This window comes from Petromyzon marinus, unplaced genomic scaffold, assembly GCF_048934315.1.
Source record: "Petromyzon marinus isolate PM22_M1 ecotype Great Lakes invasive population unplaced genomic scaffold, UKy_Petmar_22M1.pri1.0 PM_G_Scaffold_15, whole genome shotgun sequence".
NCBI lineage: Eukaryota > Metazoa > Chordata > Hyperoartia > Petromyzontiformes > Petromyzontidae > Petromyzon > Petromyzon marinus.
This window is the reverse complement of record NW_027422706.1, coordinates 2,084,297-2,105,615: the sequence shown is the minus strand read 5'-3', so window position 1 is coordinate 2,105,615 and position 21,319 is coordinate 2,084,297. Positions and strand designations below refer to the sequence as shown.

The 21,319-nt window shown below is 49.5% G+C and overlaps 1 protein-coding gene across 2 annotated transcripts; it reads left to right on the top strand.

Annotated features, from left to right (window-relative positions):
• Positions 1 to 3,950: 3,950 nt before the first annotated feature.
• LOC142910676 (E3 ubiquitin-protein ligase CCNB1IP1-like) lies at positions 3,951 to 18,793 on the top strand. Of its 2 annotated transcripts, XM_076060054.1 has the most exons (5): positions 3,976 to 4,052; positions 10,334 to 10,517; positions 15,122 to 15,482; positions 16,317 to 16,656; positions 17,231 to 18,793. In XM_076060054.1, exons 3-5 carry the CDS (start codon positions 15,186 to 15,188, stop codon positions 17,443 to 17,445), a joined length of 852 nt encoding a protein of 283 aa, XP_075916169.1. In that variant the 5' UTR covers positions 3,976 to 4,052; positions 10,334 to 10,517; positions 15,122 to 15,185; the 3' UTR covers positions 17,446 to 18,793. The 2 variants fall into 2 exon arrangements, with proteins under 2 accessions (XP_075916168.1, XP_075916169.1); XM_076060053.1 differs by lacking the exon at positions 10,334 to 10,517 and having other exon boundaries at positions 3,951 to 4,052.
• The last annotated feature ends 2,526 nt before the right edge of the window (positions 18,794 to 21,319 follow it).

Here is a 21,319-nt window from a genome sequence, read left to right as displayed (position 1 = left end):
TCTGAAAATGTCTTCCCACACACACTGCACTTGAAGGGTTTCTCTCCCGTGTGTGTTCTCTGGTGTTTTTTAAGAGAAGATGACCATGAAAATGCCTTCCCACAAACACTGCACTGGAAGGGTTTCTCTCCCGTGTGTGTTCTCTGGTGTAATATGAGATGATATGACTGTGTAAACGCCATCCCGCAGATCGTGCACCTGAAGGGTTTCTCTCCCGTGTGTGTTCTCTGGTGTTTTTTAAGAGCAGATGAATCTGAAAATGTCTTCCCACACACACTGCACCTGAAGGGTTTCTCTCCTGTGTGTGTTCTCTGGTGTGATTTAAGAGCAGATGAATGTGCAAATGCCTTCACGCACACACTGCACTTGAAGGGTTTCTCTCCCGTGTGTGTTCTATGGTGTACTATAAGATGTGGTGACTGTGCAAACGCCATCCCGCACAGAGTACACTTGAAGGGTTTCTCTCCCGTGTGTGTTCTCTGGTGTTTTACAAGATTACATGACTGTGTAAACGCCATCCCACACATCGTGCACCTGAAGGGTTTCTCTCCCGTGTGTGTTCTATGGTGTACTATAAGATGTGGTGACTGTGCAAACGCCATCCCGCACAGAGTACACTTGAAGGGTTTCTCTCCCGTGTGTGTTCTCTGGTGTTTTACAAGATCAGATGACTGTGCAAATGCCTTCATGCACACACTGTACTTGAAGGGTTTCTCTCCCGTGTGTGTTCTCTGGTGTGTTTTAAGAGCAAATGAATCTGAAAATGCCTTCCCACAAACACTGCACTTGAAGGGGTTCTCTTCCGTGTGTGTTCTCTGGTGTTTTTTAAGAGCAGATGACCATAAAAATGCCTTCCCACAAACACTGCACCTGAAGGGTTTCTCTCCCGTGTGTGTTCTCTGGTGTGTTTTAAGAGTACATGAATCTGAAAATGTCTTCCCACACACACTGCACTTGAAGGGGTTCTCTTCCGTGTGTGTTCTCTGGTGTTTTTTAAGAGCAGATGACCATAAAAATGCCTTCCCACAAACACTGCACCTGAAGGGTTTCTCTCCCGTGTGTGTTCTCTGGTGGTTCTGAAAAACTGATGGCCATGCAAATGCCTTGTTACACACAGTGCACTTGAAGAGTTTCTCTCCTGTGTGAGTTCTCTGGTGCCGTGTCAAATTTCCAGTCCGGTCCGTGCTGTATGCACGCTGGTTGCATTGTTGACTTGTCGTACCGAGCTGCGCTGAGTGCCTTTGCTCCATCAGACCAATTCTGCAGAGGAAGCGTCAGCTGCAGACAGAAAAAAATAATATCCACACCATCTACACGTCAGGCACAGAGGAATACACACGTGACTTACACGTCTATACTTATTAATATATTCATGATGTAGTGAAAAAGTTTTCCAAATGAATCAGATTTGATGAATCTGCAAATGCCTTCCAGCACAGAGTGCACCTGAAGGGTTTCTCTCCACGGGCTGTTATGGCACACAATGAGAGATAAAATGTCATTAATATGCCTGGAAGCCTTCATATCTTCAAGATGAATGTTAACTCATTAATATGCCTGGAAGCCTTCATATCTTCAAGATGAATGTTAACTCAAAACTCTAAGCACACAATTTCAGCTGTCTGACTACAAAAGGAATATTTATGAAAGCTAAATTCAGCTGACATAGCAAAGGGTGTTGAAAACAATACTATTTGTGTTATGCAGAAATGCATAAATTAACGTTCAATCAGAACTTAGAGGTGTGAATACAGGCTCAGATGTCCTTGAATGCTGCGGATGAACAGTTCCGACTTCAGCTGAATGTGTGTGCTGTGTTCACCTCCTGTTTCCATTCTTATAAAGAGTTCCTTAGGAAAACAAAAATAAACTATTGTTTTGATATAACCTCCGTGTGCAATAGAGGTAATAGACTTTACTGCAAACACAAACTTGACACTGTCACACACTGCCATGAGTAAACAGGTGGTGGTGTGACCAGAACCATGCCTGGCCACCTTCATCTGCTCAGCATTAATTCTTCCTCACTCCACCAAGTAATGCATCGAGGATCAATCAACATAGCCGAGGCTATCAGTGTCTCTGTCTCTCTCTCCCCGTGGTGAAGGTGTTCCCCTCCACACATTCAGAGTCAACAGCGGCACGCGCTTAGCGTCTTTGACCGATAGACATTGACGCACGTATTGTTGGTTCTTTCAGTAAAGTCACGTAGATAGAAAATAAAAATAACAGATTAAATTCAATAAGATAAAGACCACTTGTGTTGCGATCGAAACGTCGTGGGTTTATTACTTTATTTTAAAAATTGTATTTTTCATTTATTTTTATTATTTTATTTTCTATCTACGTGACTTTACCGAAAGAACCAAGAATATTAATTCCTGCAGTCACCAAAGTTTTAAGTCAAAACATTCACACACGTTGACAAAGCCTCACCTTGTGTTGTTGTGGGCAGGTCGCTTCTGATAACAAGAGCGGTATAGCAGCTCAAGCGGGCTTGGCCTGGTGAAAATAAATAAAAACTGCGTGAATATTTACAATAAAAAAAGTTACAAAGTGGCGAGCCGGGTGAAGACAAATTAAACTTAAGCGAGATAATTAAAGTGAACGCAATCAGGCGAGGGCAGGAGGCAAGGCCCTGCGTGGCTAGGCCCCGCGTTGTAAAGTTCCAACCTGGACATCGATTCCCATGCTCGCTGCTACTCAACTGACATCCCTACGAAAGAGAGAGGGGCTCTACCTTGGTAAACAACAACAACCACCACCACCACAACCACCACCACCACAACAACCACGACCACCCACACGATCATAATTTCTCACCTCGGATTTCAGTGCAAGAGCGAAGCGATCGCTTCCTGTTACCTCGTGACGTCACACAACAGCAGCAGGTAACATGACGTCACGTCCGGGGTACAAGACACTCCCCTACCACGAGCGGCTCCGTAACTGAATAAAATTATGTTAATGAGCCCGGGCCATATGTCGAGGGATGGGGGCGTGGGTGCTGAACCCGTCCCAATAAACTCGCGACGGCTTTCACGAACTCATTATGTTAATGAGCCACCAGTCACTGGGCGTAGCTTTGCCCAAATAAGGATTGTACCGGAACAGATATCGGCAGTGACCAAGCAGAGGTGACGTCACTCTCAAGGGCGCGCTGGACGGGGGTGGGGTGAATACCTTGGTGACATGACGTCACTAGCAAGGCTCACGTGACATTGACTTTTCCAAGACAGAGGTTCTTTGTAAGCCATCTGGCTACCATGAGAGATTCGTTCATGAGGCTATCCACATATACAAGCACAGAGACAATTTCAACCGAGAAGATGGATTCTGGCTTAGCAATCATTGGAACGATTTGATAAACCATTTCAGGTCTTAATTGATTATTCACGCTTACAGTGGCTTTCAGACAGCATACATTAATTTTTCGTCTTCCCCCTCCTCTTTTCAGAACATAGATGGACTAGTCCTTCTAAATAAACTGCCAAATCGCTGCGCGTGGTGCTAACGTTTAAAAATACATAAATACACCGTTTAAAAATAAATAAATTTATGCAAACCAACACACCTGATGACGACCGTTTGTGTTATGGTCAAAACGTCGTGAGAATTTTTATTGTTTCATATATATTTTATTATTTTATTGGTTCCCTTCAACGTGACTTTACCGAAAGAGCTAAGAATACGGAATATCATTTGGGTCATTTTTTTTGGAACTCAGATGAGATTTCTGATATTACCGCGTTTTATAAATATTTATGTAACCAATAACTTTTAAAAAAAATTTTAATCAGACCGCGCTAATACCAACGCGAGTGTTTATTGTTGATGGTGAGTTTTGTAAATCCGTCGTACGGTTAAAAAGAATAAAGTTTTCCCGTAAAAAAAATAAAAATCTCTCCGCCTTGGAGCCAATCAGGTTTCAGTTTCTCCCCTCCCACGTGACGCGGAGTTTTCTGGCTCCTCCCCCTCCTCGCTCGCCGCCATTTTGAGAGTCGTGAGGGAGGTGAAGCCTGCGGCCTTGACAACGACGAAGATTCACCAGGGTCAGTGACAACCTCACACTCACACTGTGACAACCTCACACTCACACACTGTGACAACCTCACACTCACACACACTGTGACAACCTCACACTCACACACACTGTGACAACCTCACACACACACTGTGACAACCTCACACACACACACTGACAACCTCACACTCACACACACACTGACAACCTCACACACACACTGACAACCTCACACTCACACACACACTGACAACCTCACACTCACACACACACTGACAACCTCACACTCACACACACTGACAACCTCACACACACACACTGACAACCTCACACTCTCACACACACTGACAACCTCACACTCACACACACTGACAACCTCACACTTACACACTGACAACCTCACACTCACACACTGACAACCTCACACTCACACACTGACAACCTCACACTCACACACACTGACAACCTCACACACACACACACTGACAACCAACAACAACAACTGCCATTCGCCACTAAGTGGCGGTGACGTCACCACGACGCTTGTGCCAGGCTATGTGCACCCTGAGGCCACGTGAAGTGTCGAACGCCCGCTGGCAGGAGGTCACGGGGCAGACCCAGGTGCCACGGGTCGACTGACTGAGATGACTGGCTGATGCACCACCTGTGCCCCCTACTGTGCCAACCTGCTGTGCTTTAGCCACCCGGCGCTCCGCTCGCTGTTGTGAGCGTCGCTCCTCCGCCCTCCGTTGTTGTTGGAGGGCGACTGCCTCCAACTGCCCACTAGCATCCTTCACGAGCCTCCTCCACAGAGGCCGATCTTGACACCGCTGGTACCAGTCATCGGCAAGTCCACTCAGCTCCACGTCCTCCTGTACCACATCACTCCATCTCTTCTCTAGCCCGTGCCGCGCCCGCTTAGCCCCATCAATCCGGCCAAACAAAAGCTGTTTCGGCATGCGGTGGCTGGGCATGCGGGCTACATGACCCAGCCATCGCAGCCTTGCCTGCCGGAGGAGCTCACCGATGGGACCCTGCCCAGATCTTTCAAGGATTTGTGAGCTCCTCACACAATCCAGTCTGGTTAAACCCAGGATGGATCGTAGGCAGGCCAGCCTAAATGTTTCTAACCGGCGAAGATGTTCCATTAGGGGGGTCCACGTTTCGCAAGCGTAGAGAAGGGAGGGAATGACCGTGGCCGAGAAGACCTGAAGCTTAGTGCGGAGCGACAGACCAGGTAGCTTCCACACAGCGTTACGCAACCGATGAAAAGATATTGCCGCTCGACTGATTCGGAGTGAGACCTCTGCTGTTAAACTGGAGCCAGTCATAAGCACACTGCCCAGGTATGGGAAACTCTCCACTCTCTCCACAACTGCCCCATCACCGATTGGGAGTTGTGGGGGTGGAGTGTCCGATGGTACAAAATACCCAGGCAGGTGCTTAGTTTTGGTGGGGCTGATGGTAAGGCCCCACCTCTTAGTGGCACGCTCCAGTCTCAGCAGCAGCGTCTCCAACTCCTCCTCTGACTGAGCAGCTATTAGCAAATCATCAGCATACATAACGTGGTTGAGCAATAGGGAGCCATCCCTTGACCGCACCCGGGCATCGATTAGCCTCCCATTATATCTGTACCATATGGAGATTCCTCCGGTACAGCTATTGAAGGCTTCACGAACTACGTGGTCAAAATAGATGTTAAATAATGTGGGAGCCAGAGGACATCCCTGTCACACCCCAAGGTGTACAGGGAATGGCTCTGACTCCCGGCCACGTAGTTTTACCCGGGCCCGCTCACCATCATGAAGGTCCTTAATGATCGTGAGCAGAGGGTCAGGTACTCCAAAAGCACGAAGAACGACCCAGAGCCCAGGCCTACTGATGGTATCATAGGCCTTGACCAGGTCAATAAAGCAGAGATGTAGGTCTTGTTGGAATTCCCTACACCTCTGCTGTAGCAGACGGACAGAAAATATGGCATCCGTGCAGGACCGCCCTTTCCTGAAACCGCATTGTGGCTCCGCAAGTCTCTCCTCAGCGTGCCTGGCAAGACGATGCTGAATAATCCTTGCCAGGACCTTTCCCGGCACACTGAGGAGTGAGATGCCCCTATAGTTGTTACAGTTTGTGCGGTCCCCCTTCTTAAAAAGGGGAACCACCAGGGCATCCTTCCAATCCTGCGAAACCCGTCCAGTGGTCCAGACTGTTGTTATGATGTCATATAGGGCAGTCTGTGCACAAACGCCACCCTCCCTCAGCATTTCGCTTGGGAGATCATCTCTGCCCGCTGCCTTTCCTGGTCTCAGACTCCGGATTGCCTTCAATACTTCCTCAGCAGATGGCACCTCAGCCAGCCACTCACAGGGGGTGATTTCATCCAATATTTGAGGCACCGCAGCCTCAGCAGGGTCATCCTCACTTTGTGCCACGATGTTTTCCTGGCTGAGGGATTTTCCCTCCCCCAGGACCTCACAGAAATGCTCAGCAAATCTGCGAACCTGTTCCTGGGGGTCGGAAATTGGATCACCGTTCTTTCCCCTAATGATGGTAATAGGTGTGGCGCTGCAGGTTACTTTTTTGATGGAGTTAAATAGAGATTTGTGATCACGGGCCACTGAGGCAGACTCCATCTCCTCAGCAACCCGCGACCACCACCCATCCTTGCAGCGCCTCACGGCTCTCCGAACCTCCGAGCGAAGGCTGCGGTAAGCCTCCTCATTCTCTGACGTGGGATTCTGTAGCCGATGACAGTGGGCCTGTCGCTTTTTCTCAACCATCCTGAACAACTCCTCTGTCATCCAGGGTGTCTGGGGAGGTCTGGACCGCGTACCCAAAGCAGCCATTGCAGCTGCATGAGTCACAGTCCTAAACCTCGCCCATTTACCCTCGACATCAGGAGGAGTCGGGGACGATGCCAATCCCAGCCGCAAGCGATGATGAAATTCTCGCTTGCAACTTTCATCAGATAACTGAGACCAGGCCACTTTAGGTTGGAATGGGGTCCTGGGTGTACACCCACCACCGGAGTGGAAGAATGGCAGGCGCATCTTACAGATGACTAGTCGATGGTCAGAGGGCAGATCAGCTCCACGGTAGGTCCTGGTGTCAAGGACATGGGCTCGCATTCGCTGGTCCGTCACTATGTAGTCCAGCAGATGTTCTTGCTTGGACCCGGCATGCATCCATGATGTTGTGTGGATGCGCCGATGCCGGAACAGCGTGTTGGTAATTACAAGCCCATGGGCTGCACAAAAATCTAGCAGCCTCCTACCGTTGTTATTGAGCTGATCTGGCCCATGCCCTCCAATCACTCTAGACCAGGTGCCAGTATCATGACCAACTCGGGCATTGAAGTCACCCAACATGATGACTCTATCCCGAGGGGCCACTTTAGCCAGCACCTGTGACAGGAGGTCATAGAAGGCATCTGACTCATCGGCTTTGCCTGCATCCCTCCACGGATGTTCGTCTTCGGTGGGGGCATAAGTAACCACGACCACCATTCCTCGCCTCCGGTTGATGGGAAGGCGAGCCCAAAGTAGCCTGGGGCTTACAGCTTCCCACACCTCACCGCCACGCTCCCACGCCCCCTTCATTCTTTTGTTCAAAAGAAGAGCCACACCCTGTTGTTTGGCAGTCTGCTGCCCCGAGTAGAGGACTGTCCACCCCTCATGGTGGCAGGAGCCAGAGCCGGTCCACCGGACCTCCTGAATGCCGCATAGATCCAGGCGGTAACGGTCCAGCTCCCGACAGAGGAGTGGCAGCCTCTCCTCTGCAGTGAGCGTTCGAACATTCCACGTGGCCACCCGTATTAGCTTTTCGTTGTTTCTGGAGTAGCCCCGAGGGTAGGTATTCAATCTCCTGGCTCCGCCAATTGTGGTTTGGCCAGGAGACGTCATAGACGCCTGGCCCCCCGGGGCCTCCGGCACAAGCTTAGTTGTTACATATTTCAGTTTAATTCGTGGTTTCGTGGTAATTAATTGAAGGTGGAGGGGTTACCAGCCCCTCGCACCCGTCCAGAGCCCCCGTTTAGCCCCTGTGGTGGACACATATGCCATGAGGGGAGGAGCCAATCAAAATTGGATCTCCCCCCACAGCGCTGTCCACGACAGAGTTGCCCGTCCGGCACCGCGAGGAGGTAGGGGGTTGTTTTGCCGGACACTGACAACCTCACACTCACACACACACACTGACAACCTCACACTCACACACACTGACAACCTCACACTCACACACACTGACAACCTCACACTCACACACTGACAACCTCACACACACACTGACAACCTCACACACACACTGACAACCTCACACTCACACACACTGACAACCTCACACACACACACTGACAACCTCACACTCACACACACACACTGACAACCTCACACACACACACACTGACAACCTCACACTCACACACTGACAACCTCACACTCACACACACTGACAACCTCACACTCACACACTGACAACCTCACACTCACACACACTGACAATCTCACACTCACACACTGACAACCTCACACTCACACACTGACAACCTCACACTCACACACACTGACAATCTCACACACACACAGGCAGACAATCTCACACACACTGACAATCTCACACACACAGAGACTGACAATCTCACACACACACACTGACAATCTCACACACACAGGCTGACAATCTCACACACACTGACAATCTCACACACACTGACAATCTCTCACACACACATAGGCAGACAACCTCACACACACAGGCAGACAATCTCACACACACACTGACAACCTCACACACACACAGGCAGACAATCTCACACAAACACACAGACTGACAATCTCACACACACACAGGCAGACAATCTCACCCACACACACAGGCAGACAATCTCACACACACAGGCAGACAATCTCACACACACACAGGCAGACAATCTCACACACACACACAGACTGATAATCTCACACACACAGACTGACAATCTCACACACACAGGCAGACAATCTCACACACACAGACTGATAATCTCACACACACAGGCAGACAACTCACACACACAGACTGACAATCTCACACACACACACACTGACAATCTCACACACACACAGACTGACAATCTCACACACACACATGCTGACAATCTCACACACACACACAGACTGACAATCTCACACACACACAGGCAGACAATCTCACACACACACACTGACAATCTCACACACACACAGGCAGACAATCTCACCCACACACAGGCTGACAATCTCACACACACACACAAACTGACAATCTCACACACACACACACACAGACAATCTCACACACACACACTGACAATCTCAAACACACACACAGGCAGACAATCTCACCCACACACACAGGCTGACAATCTCACACACACACACACAGGCTGACAATCTCACACACACAGTCTGACAATCTCACACTCACACAGACTGACAATCTCTCACACACACAGACTGACAATCTCTCACACACACAGACTGACAATCTCTCACACACACAGACTGACAATCTCTCACACACACAGACTGACAATCTCTGACACACACAGGCTGACAATCTCACACTCACACAGACTGACAATCTCACACACACAGGCAGACAATCTCACACACACACAGTCTGACAATCTCACACTCACACAGACTGACAATCTCTCACACACACAGGCTTGATAAAATAAAATAACACAATAAAATTCTCACGACGTTTCGGCCACAACACAAGCGGCCTTCATCAGGTGAAGGGACGAGACTGTCTGGAGGACAGCGCTGGAGCGAACACAGCCACGCTCAGATCACGACCTTTAAGCTGTGTGAGAAGAAACAAAGCGCCTTGACAAAGGAATTAGCATATAATTTAGCATTGACATAGCTGAGTGATTAGCTTGTGACTGGTCACAGAAATGGCTATGTTAAAGTTAAAGCATACACATCTGCAGAGGCACCCCTTGACAAAGGAATTAGCATTGAATTTAGCTAATCACTCAGCTATTTCAATGCTAAATTCTATCCTAATTCCTTTGTCAAGGCGCTCTGTTTCTTCTCACACAGCTTAAAGGTCGCGGTCTGAGCTTGGCTGTGTTCGCTCCAGCGCTGTCCTCCAGACAGTCTTGTCCCTTCACCTGATGAAGGCCACTTGTGTTGTGGCCGCAACGTCGTGAGAATTTTATTGTGTTATTTTATCAATTTATTATTTTATTCTCATTCTACGTGGTGGTGACTTTACCGAAAGAACCAAAGAAGATCAATCCTTGCAGTCACGAAAGCTTTAAATCGAAACAACTGCCTTGTTCAGGTCACGAGCGCGAGGGGTGACGTCACGCGGAAGGGGAGGGGTGCGGGGGGGGTCCGTGACGTCACACGGTCGCCCGCAACCACTCTCCCGCACCGTGACGTCACGCGTGCCTCAACCCCTCCCCACCGTGACGTCACGAGCGCAGCTGCAGGGTGACGTCACCGAGCGTGTGGATTGCTGTGAGGTAAAAACAACAAAAAACTATATATTTTTTTTTCTATATCTCACATTAAACACTTCGGGGTTCATATCAAGCAGAGGGCTGTTATTTTACGTTGCCGAGTAGTTTGATTATAAATACAATTTTACACGGCTTTTTTTTAGGACTTCGGAGTTGCTACGTCTGAGGGGGGTTTTTTGTTCTTAATTTTTTTTCTCACCCCTTGAAGGTCACGAAACAAGCGATAAAAAGTGCGGGAATCCGAGTGTTTATAAACTACAAAAACAATATTACACGCTGGGGGGGAGGGGTTAACAGGTCCCTGCAGGGTGGCCTGGTAGGAACATTGGAATTTTGTCAAGTCTCTGCGCTGTCTATTGCTGATTTTACACCCCAACAGCACGAGATTTCACTTCGTTAAAGTATTGAAAGGGGACGGACGGACGGACACATTAATCTATTGCAGGCTGGTACACTCAGTTTACAATCTTCGCTACTACCAGTATAAAGGATGTCAGCGACAAGAGAGTGACTCTCAATGACGTCACTCACGTGGTTAAACAAAGGATGACAGTGACAAGAGAGTGACTCTCAATGACGTCACTCACATGGTTAAATAAAGGATGACAGTCACACGAGATTTCACTTCGTTAGAGTATTGAAAGGGGACGGACGGACGGACACATTAATCTATTGCAGGCTGGTACACTCAGTTTACAATCTTCCTTCCTACCAGTAAAAGTCGCCTCATAGTAGTGATGAGACACCACGTCTGAGGGTTACCCTCAGACGTGGTGTCTCACTAAACACAAACAATAAAAAAAAGCGCGGGAAACCCTCAAAAAGTTGTGAGGCGATGGATTTAATTCATTTATTTTATTTTTTATTTGGTATCGTCCTGTGAGCCACGACCCAGCGTCGTTTTCGTGAGGGCGAAACTTTCATCAGCCTCATGGGGTCCACAACATTTTACTTTGCTTGGAAATACGACGTTTTACACCCCCCCTCCCATCCCCAGCGATTCGATTGCTGTGCAGTGTTTGGAATGTGCTAGGAGATGTTAACTACCTCGCCTGTTATCATCACGGTGACTAGGAGATGTTAACTACCTCTCCTGTTATCATCACGGTGACTAGGAGATGTTAACTACCTCGCCTGTCATCATCACGGTGACTAGGAGATGTTAACTACCTCACCTGTCATAATCACGGTGACTAGGAGATGTTAACTACCTCGCCTGTTGTCATCACGGTGACTAGTAGATGTTAACTACCTCGCCTGTTATCATCACGGTGACTAGGAGATGTTAACTACCTTGCCTGTCATAATCACGGTGACTAAGAGATGTTAACTACCTTCCCTGTCATCATCACGGTGACTAGGAGATGTTAACTACCTCGCCTGTTATCATCACGGTAACTAGGAGATGTTAACTACCTCACCTGTTGTCATCAAGGTGACTAGGAGATGTTAACTACCTCGCCTGTCATCACGGTGACTAGGAGATGTTAACTACCTCGCCTGTTATCATCACGGTGACTAGGAGATGTTAGCTACCTCGCCTGTTGTCATCATGGTGACTAGGAGATGTTAACTACCTCGCCTGTCATCATCACGGTGACTAGGAGATGTTAACTACCTCGCCTGTTATCATCACGGTGACTAGGAGATGTTAACTACCTCGCCTGTTATAATCACGGTGACTAGGAGATGTTAACTACCTCGCCTGTCATCATCACGGTGACTAGGAGATGTTAACTGCCTCGCCTGTTATCATCACAGTGACTAGGAGATGTTAACTACCTCGCCTGTTATCATCACGGTGACTAGGAGATGTTAACTACCTTGCCTGTCGTCATCACGGTGACTAGGAGATGTTAACTACCTCGCCTGTTATCATCACGGTGACTAGGAGATGTTAACTACCTCGCCTGTTATCATCACGGTGACTAGGAGATGTTAACTACCTCGCCTGTCATCATCACCGTGACTAGGAGATGTTAACTACCTCGCCTGTTGTCATCAAGGTGACTAGGAGATGTAAACTACCTCGCCTGTCAATCACGGTGACTAAGAGATGTTAACTACCTCGCCTGTTATCATCACGGTGACTAGGAGATGTTAGCTACTTCGCCTGTTATCATCACGGTGACTAGGAGATGTTAACTACCTCACCTGTCATAATCACGGTGACTAGGAGATGTTAACTACCTCGCCTGTTATCATCACGGTGACTAGGAGATGTTAACTACCTCGCCTGTTATCATCATGGTGACTAGGAGATGTTAACTACCTCGCCTGTTATCATCATGGTGACTAGGAGATGTTAACTACCTCGCCTGTCATCATCACGGTGACTAGGAGATGTTAACTACCTTGCCTGTTGTCATCAAGGTGACTAGGAGATGTTAACTACCTCGCCTGTTGTCATCAAGGTGACTAGGAGATGTTAACTACCTCGCCTGTTGTCATCAAGGTGACTAGGAGATGTTAACTACCTCGCCTGTTGTCATCAAGGTGACTAGGAGATGTTAACTACCTCGCCTGTTGTCATCAAGGTGACTAGGAGATGTTAATTACCTCGCCTGGCTTACAGGAGTTCGTCGGTTTGCGCCCAGGCCCTGAGCACGCTTGCTCCTGCTGCTGTATATTTGGAGTCTGCGTCTCTCTCCCCATGTTGATTGCGTGGATTTGTCTCAGGGTCCTCCGATTTTTCCCGATACGGGGCCATCCATTTAGTTCGTTGTCATGGAGGGGGTTACCTAAAATGCGTACGCTTGCGTATGGGGGGGTCTACTCACAATGTACGCATAGAAAACAGGGGGGGGGGGGTTGAAGCCTCGATAATGCAGCCGGCGGTGGACTATCTGTTTGCTTAAACACGTTAATATTAATAATTGATCGTTTCTGCGTGGATTACATATCGGCCGTTCTACAGGATTCTAGGGGGTGGGGGGGTGATGCGTCAGGCGAACGTACGTAGGCAGGTGGGGGGGGGGGGGTGTGTAAAAAGCCCGCGTGCGTACGGGGTCAGGTTTTGACGGATTTTTGCGTACGCACGAAAGGGATGGCCCCTACACATATAGATACTGTACAGCACTGTACACGGAGTGATCCCAGCTGTCCGGCAATGGTTTGTGTGATCACTCTCTGTACTACAGAGTGGCATGTGTGTGTTATCTCCATTGGTTTCCTCCGAGTTTCCCTCCCATAGCTAAACCCACAAACACAGTGGAACTGGTACTTGCCAGAACCACATCCCAAAGCTAACAGATTACCTGGAAATGGCTCAGTGGGGGGATCACAGCAACATCGCCCCCTCTTGTGCAAACTTGGCAGGACCCCTCCTGAAGAAGAGTTGAGACTCAGTGGTGCTTTCCTGAGCAACAGGCGTATTCATACATTAACAATACGGATGAATACAGACGGCACATTGAGTGTGGCATGCAGTCATTATCCTCTGCCATTGTCAATCGACTTCTGGAACGAAAGCCTCCCCAATTCGTCCCAATCTCAAGTGGTGAGGACTCAACACAGCCAGTCAGCCACTGACAAGCTCACTCACCCATTAACTCACTCACCCACCACACTGCAGGTCACAGCAGCACATTCGCGCAGCTAGTCAGCCACTGACAAGCTCCCTCACCCACTAACTCACTCATCCAACCACCCACTCATCACATTGAAGGTTACGACAGCACGCTAAGCCAGCCAGCCACTGACAGGCTCACTCACCCACTAATTCACTTGCACCCACTCACCAAACTGCAAGCACAACAAGACACTCACTGAGCCAACCAGCCACTGACTAGTTCACTCACCCACGAACGCATCCACCTACCCACTCACCACATTGCAGGTCACGACAGCACACTAAAGCCAGTCGGCCACTCACAGGCTCACTCACCCACTAACTCACCCACCCACTCACCAAACTGCAGGCACAACAAGACACTCACTGAACCAGTCAGCCACTGACAAGTTCACTCACCCAGAAACCCATCCACTCACCCCACCACCCTGCAGGTCACAACACACTCACCCTCGCAGAGGTTTTTGGGCAAGCGTTGCGCACGTTCAGATGCGCTTCTGCGTCCGTCTGGAACCATTTTCCTTCTGCTATTAGGAATCCACTGAAACTGTGCATTTTAAAATCATCTTGATTGAAAACTAATTTCTTTTGCACTGGTCTTTGTGTTTAGTTTCTTGTCCTCTACCCGTACCTCCGATTAGCACGGTTCGCTCTGTACGGTGTGAAATAAGTTCAACGTGCATACACCCAGCCCATCAGCCACTTACAAGTTCGCTCACTCACCCACAAACTCATCCACCCACTCACCAAACCGCAGGTCAGAACACTCCCCCTGCTCAGCAATTTATCCTCTAAAACCGTCGCTCTCCCAACTGAATTCTGTTTGCTTCGCCATCGTACTTTACCTCACTTGCTTCCGTCATTACGCTGACCAAGATCTCTCGCCGCCCTTAACGAACGAGACCGCACCCCGGTGCTCTCTCTGGAGCTCTCAGCCGGTCAATAAACGGCAGGAGCTCGCAAAAAAAAAACGCGAACGCATTTCGCGCACTCCATGCTAAACGTGTTTCACCCGCGATTCGTTTCCCTCAACCAGAACGGCGGCGACTGGAACAGAAGAACTGGCGGCCCCCCGGGGCCAGTGGTCAGGCGGGGAGGAAATGTCGGCGCACGAAGAAATTCTGGTGTGCAACTTGAGGAAGTGCCGGCGCATTGTTGGCGACTTCGCCTGGGTCACCTCCTGCTCGCACCTCTTTTGCGACGAGGACGGCAAACGCGAGTTCAAGATGGGGGCGGTCGCCTGCCCGGCGTGCGGCGCCTTGCCGCGCGGCAGCCTGGACGTGGTGCGGGTCTGCTTGAACCCCCCCGAGGAGCACAAGTCCATGGTGCTGGCGGGCCTAGGGCCGGACGTCATCCAGGAGATATGTTCGCGGGCGCTTTCATTCTGGATCTTTCAGGTATCGGCGACGGATCGGTGACTTTTTAAAAATAAAAATTATTTTTAAAAAGTAACAAACTGAAATGTTTTATATTTTAGCGGATAAAGTCCCACTGAGCTACGTAACCTCTTTTTTTTGCAGAAGCGACCTGGCCATCACGAATAATAGCCCAACCCAAGCGGCTGTTATCATCACGTGGAAATTTACAGCAGTCAAATACTCTAAAACGCGTTAGATGTTGTTTCTAAACATTGGGAGGGAAAAACCAGAGGACCTGGAGAAAATCCACACGGCCACTGGGAGAACGTGCAAACTCCAAACATAAGTAGTGACTAACTCGGAGACAAAAAGACTTGGAGGCACTTCTTTATTTAGCGAGCACCATTGGAATGACGCAGTTAATATTTAGTCCGTCTATTATCGGTGGCACTACTTAGAACATGTACAGCGTTTAAGATGTCACTCTTGAATTAATTTGCGTGATTTATGAATATTTTTCTTCTGGGTTCTTTCAGCAAAGTCACGTAGAATGGAGATAAAATAATAAAAATAATAACAGAATTTATTCTGTTATTATTTTTATTTTTTTATTATTACAGAATAAATTCTGTTATTATTTTATCTCCATTCTACGTGACCTTACCGAAATAACCCAGAAGATGAATCCCTGCAGTCACGAAAGCTTTAAATCGAAAATTATGAATATTTTTTTCATTCTTTCGATATTTTTTTGGAGCTTCGTCGTTCCCAGAGGCATGATTAACCGAGTTATTCTTCTACACGTAAGTCCCCTTGCGCGTACGGCTCTTTAACCGATTAAAAATACATTCCATCAAATTTTCCATCTCGCAGATGCACCAGGAGAGACTGTATCAGGAACACTTGGCCGCGAAATCAAAGAGGCTCAGGGTGCAGTCTGAGGACCGCTTCAAGCAGGAGATCCAGAACAAGGTCACGGAGGTCGCCACTCTGAAGCGGCAGTTCTCGCTTGCCAAGAGCGAGCTGGCCAAGTTCAAGAAGAGGTACAACGAGGCTGCCGAGAAACTGCTGGAGAGGGACCGGGAGCAGAAGAAACTGCAGGTCTCGTACGATCGCCTCCGCCTGCGATCCTACGCTATCGATGAGGGGAGACGCGCGGAGGAGGAGGAGGCTCCGAACGGCGCGGCGTCCTCGCCGTTCATAGTGAGATTCGGTAGGGCCGTTTGAACTTTAGTAATAGGTTTTTACCCTTTTAGCTGGCACAAAAACTGATACCTTTATTCAAGGCATCATGTTTGCAATAACCACAACACAAGCAGTCAAAATGCAAACAAAAAAGAGACAACTCTGATAATAATATTGGCAGTGTCCTTGAATTTGATTGGTCCACACCCGAGACGGCTTTTCTTAGAGCCTAGTCTCCACTGGTGTTGGACCAGAAGACGCCAAAAGGCGTACAACTCAAAAACAGCGCACCATCAGGGAGTATTGAGGGCTCGGGGTAAGCCTTTACATTATGAGACCTCCTCTGCCAGTAACAAGATATAGGAATAGGTTTTTACCCTTTTGGCTGGCACAACAAAAACTGACACCTTTATACAAGGGATCATGTTTGCAATAACCACAACACAAGCAGTCAAAAATGCAAACGAAAAGAAACAACTCTGATAATGATATGTTTGAACTTTGTTAGGAACCGACCAAGCAGGGAAAATGGGGATAGGTTCATACGGTGACGTTTTGTACGTAATGTCATTTTTTCCCCCACCTCCCCCCCCCCCTGGTAGCAGCGACGTCGACCCCGCGAACGTCGCAAGGCGCGGAGGGAAACGCGTGGAGCTGGATGATGACGACGCCTCCGCGCTGCCGCCCCGGGGAGACGGAGTTTGCGCCGAGGCCGTTGTTTTTCAACGGCAGCCCCCCGGGCAGGTCGCCGCAATCCGACGGCTTCCTTCGCTTCCCCTTCCCCGCCAAAGCCGCGGTGACCGGAGCCAGGAAGTGACCTCGCCCCGGTAACAACGCGAGAGTCCTTCCCTTCGCGCCCGCCTCCCTGCCCTCCAATGCGGTCGCAAGGGGTTCCCCAAAAAAAAAACTCGTGGGGAAAAAAAACGACGCAGAAAGGACCTCGCCCACTGGCCTCACCGCGCATCAGATTCCTGTGGTCTTAACGCTGCCCGCAGGTCATCTGCCTACTCCCTGCGGCGCTTGGCAGGAGCCTCTCGTCGTTACCGCCAGTCGATTGCCTCCTGAGTGCAAACGGAATTCGAATCGGAAATATTTATTTACGCTGGAGGTAGGAATCCGACAAGCTGTGAAGCTCTTTTCCCACAGACTTGTGGTCGGGGGCACCGGGGTAAAAACGTTACAGCGACAAACAAATACAAAAAACCCCACGTCGTGCACAAGCGTCACGGGGTCCACGTGTGCGAGCGCGTGGCTCGTCGCCCCCGTCAGTTGTGTTCAGAGAGCCGCTCGCTGGAGATTTTCACGCACGACGACGATAACGCCGCGTCATTGAGCTATCGTTTGTGATGGCCGGGTCGCTTATGAAAATAGCTGCGTAGGTCGGTGGGTCCTCGCCTGGTAAAATGAAAAAAATTTTGTTGAGTTTAGTTTCAATTCGTTACTACTTTAGCGCACACCAATTGTGTTCTGGGAGAGCAAACCCACAACGTTGACAGTGGAGTTTGACGTCCCGCTTGGTGATCACCACCAGCGGCAGTAACTAAACGACCGCACTCCGTTCAAGTGACAAACGTCTCCCATTGGCCGTGCCGGGTGGGGCTCACAGGGTTACGTCACTTTCACATCCATCAGAAACTTTTGTTTATACTGGAGGAATCCGTGCAGCCCTACAGGAGGTTGTAGGTGCGATCCCAATTCTGACAGCTGCTGCCGTATATTTGGAGCTTGCGTCTCTCTCACTCTCTCATCATCATCATCACCACAGTGGCTATGAGATGTTACCTCGCCCGGTCTACAGGAGGTCGTGGGTTCGATCCCGACTCTGACAGCTGCTGCTATAAACCGTGGCCGATGAGCGACCGCTTTCGATCCCGCCGCTTTGCGTGCTGGAGAGTAAACCCACGACATTTACCGCTTGAGCACCGTGAATTTTTTTCCGGCGGGTAGGTTGCCGGGTGTCGTCGTTGGCGTTCGGGGGATGGGGGACAGGCCGGTGGTGGCGGCGCTCGTGACGGCACAGAGAGGTGGTGCCGTTTAGAATCTCGCTGCGGCCGACCCGGGAGTTACCGTGGTGCGCGTTGTTTCTCGATGCTGTGTTGGAGTAAGTGCTGTTCACAGGAGGGAACCTGTTCCATTTGTTTTTCATTAAAAAGTTTAGGACTTTGCGGCCGCCAACAACCCTTCCTTTACATTACACAGACCACCCATGCAGGTCGACACAACAACCGCCATTCGCCACTAAGTGGCGGTGACCTCACCACGTCGCTTGTGCCAGGCTATGTGCATGTTGAGGCCACGTGAAGTGTCGAAGGCCCGCTGGTAGGAGGTTATGGGGCAGACCCAGGTGCCAGGGGTCCACTGACTGAAATGAATGGCCGATGCACCACCTGTGCCCTGTACTGTGCCAATCTGCTGTGCTTCAGCCACCCGGCGCTCTGCACGTTGTTGCTGGAGGGCAGCTGCCTCCAACTGCCCATCAGCAGCATTCACGAGCCTCCTCCAATTAGGCCGATCTAGACACCACTGGTACCAGTCCACTCAGCTCCACATCCTCTTGTACCACATCACTCCATCTCTTCTCTAGCTCGTGCCGTGCTCGTTTAGCCCCCTCTATCTGGCCGAACAAAAGCTGTTTAGGCATGTGGGCTACATGATCCAACTAATGCAACCTTGCCTGCCAGAGGAGCTCACCGATGGGATTTTGTCCAGATCTTTCAAAGATCTGTGAGCTCCTCACACAATCCAGCCTGGTTAAACCTAGGATGGATCGTAGGCAGGCCAGCCTAAATGTTTCTAACCAGGGAAGATTTTCCTTTAGGGCGGTTTACATTTTGCAAGCGTAGAGAAGGGAGGGCATGACTGGCCGAGAAGATCGAAGCTTCATAGGGAGTGACAGACCAGGTAGCTTTACGCAACTGATGGAAAGTTAATACCGCTTGACTGACTCGGAATGAGACCTCTGTTGTCAAACCGGAGCTGGTCATGAGCACACTGCCCAGGTATGGAAAACTCTTCACTCTTTCCACAAATACAAAGATCCCCCATATAGCCTTAACAGGCCGGCATGGCACATGAAGGGGTGAGTGGCAAGCACAATGCCACGTCAGAATTGGGTATTACAGATAGGTAGCCTGCCGCCAACAAAAGAAAAGCTCCAGCAGAATTGCTTCATTATTTAGTTCTATCCATGGCTGGGTGAGCACGTCCCTACTTATCAAGCATTGTGCTCACCATTGTACCGAGTCACTTAAACGCAGGCGAGCTGCTGCTTCTGTACTGCATGAAAGTGACGTGGCATGTTATCGTGAAACACCTCTATAGGCTTATCTTCCAAAGCCTCCAATTGGTGTGCAAGCTTTAACCCACATTACATCGCCAATACTGACTAAAATAGCGCCTTCATCTACTGGCAGAAATTTAGTGACACGCTTTTCAACATGATTACAAATCAGAACCTCTGAGTGCGTGTGATCCAGCCACCGTTTAACGCACTAAAACATCACCTATTGATAATACTCATGTTTAGTTTCATATCGCGTCATCATTCAATGCAAATTGCATCTCACCATCGCTGAGCAACCTCAGGCATACAGGCTGTGAGCCAACACCAACAATTAGCCAAGCTCTGCAGTCCTCTGCAAATTAAGTTAATGAGTGTTGATACCTCCAATTCGTACAATTGGCTCCGTACCGTGCAAAAGAAGTTCAACATACACGCATACAGAAGGGACCTACAATATTTAGTCTGCACTTTGCTGTACTGCCTTCTTCCGGCGTGCCGGGGAGTGGCACCTCCTCGACGTCCATGGGAAGGGATTTTCGCAAAACGTGTGCGGTCCAGCCACCCTCACTGCCTTTGCGGTGCTGGATTAGAGGCTACGTACAGCATAGCCATCACCACCAAGCTATCTGTGATCCCCGAGATGCCTTTGTCCGTCTCCAAATTACACGCACTTTGCCCGTCTTAATGCAATGGACGCCACAAATACGGACTTTGAAATATCGAATCTCACGAATGAGAATGCTTACCTACCCTGCTTGGTAGGTTAGCACAGGGGTCCCCAACCCCCTGTTAGGAACCGGGCCGCACAGCAGCAGGAGGTGAGCGGTGAGTCCGCGTGTGGCCCGCCCCCATTATTTTATTTACCACTTCCATCCGCGCCTCTTTCCCGCACTGCGCACTTGTCTCAGTCACAGTGTTGGTATAAAGCCCACAAGCTCTAACCCCTAGTAGCCACAATGAGTAAGCCCACAAGCTCTAACCCCTAGTAACCACATGGAGTAAGCCCACAAGCTCTAACCCCTAGTAGCCACAATGAGTAAGCCCACAAGCTCTAACCCCCTAGTAGCCACAATGAGTAAGCCCACAAGCTCTAACCCCTAGTAGCCACAAGGAGTAAGCCCACAAGCTCTAACCCCGAGTAGCCACAATGTGTAATAAACAAACGTCGCTGGAGAGCTTCTTTGAAAAGACCCAATGATGACCCCCCCCCTCCCCCGGTCCGTGAAAAAAATTGTCTTCCACGAAACCGGTCCCTGGTGCCAAAAAGGTTGGGGGCCGCTGGGTTAGCACATTCCAAATGTAGCGTAATAGCGCAGTCTGCTGACTGAAAGTGATAAATACAGTGTACGGCAGTACACACGTCAGCAGGCGACAGTACACATGGGGGGAAGACCACTAGGACAGAGTT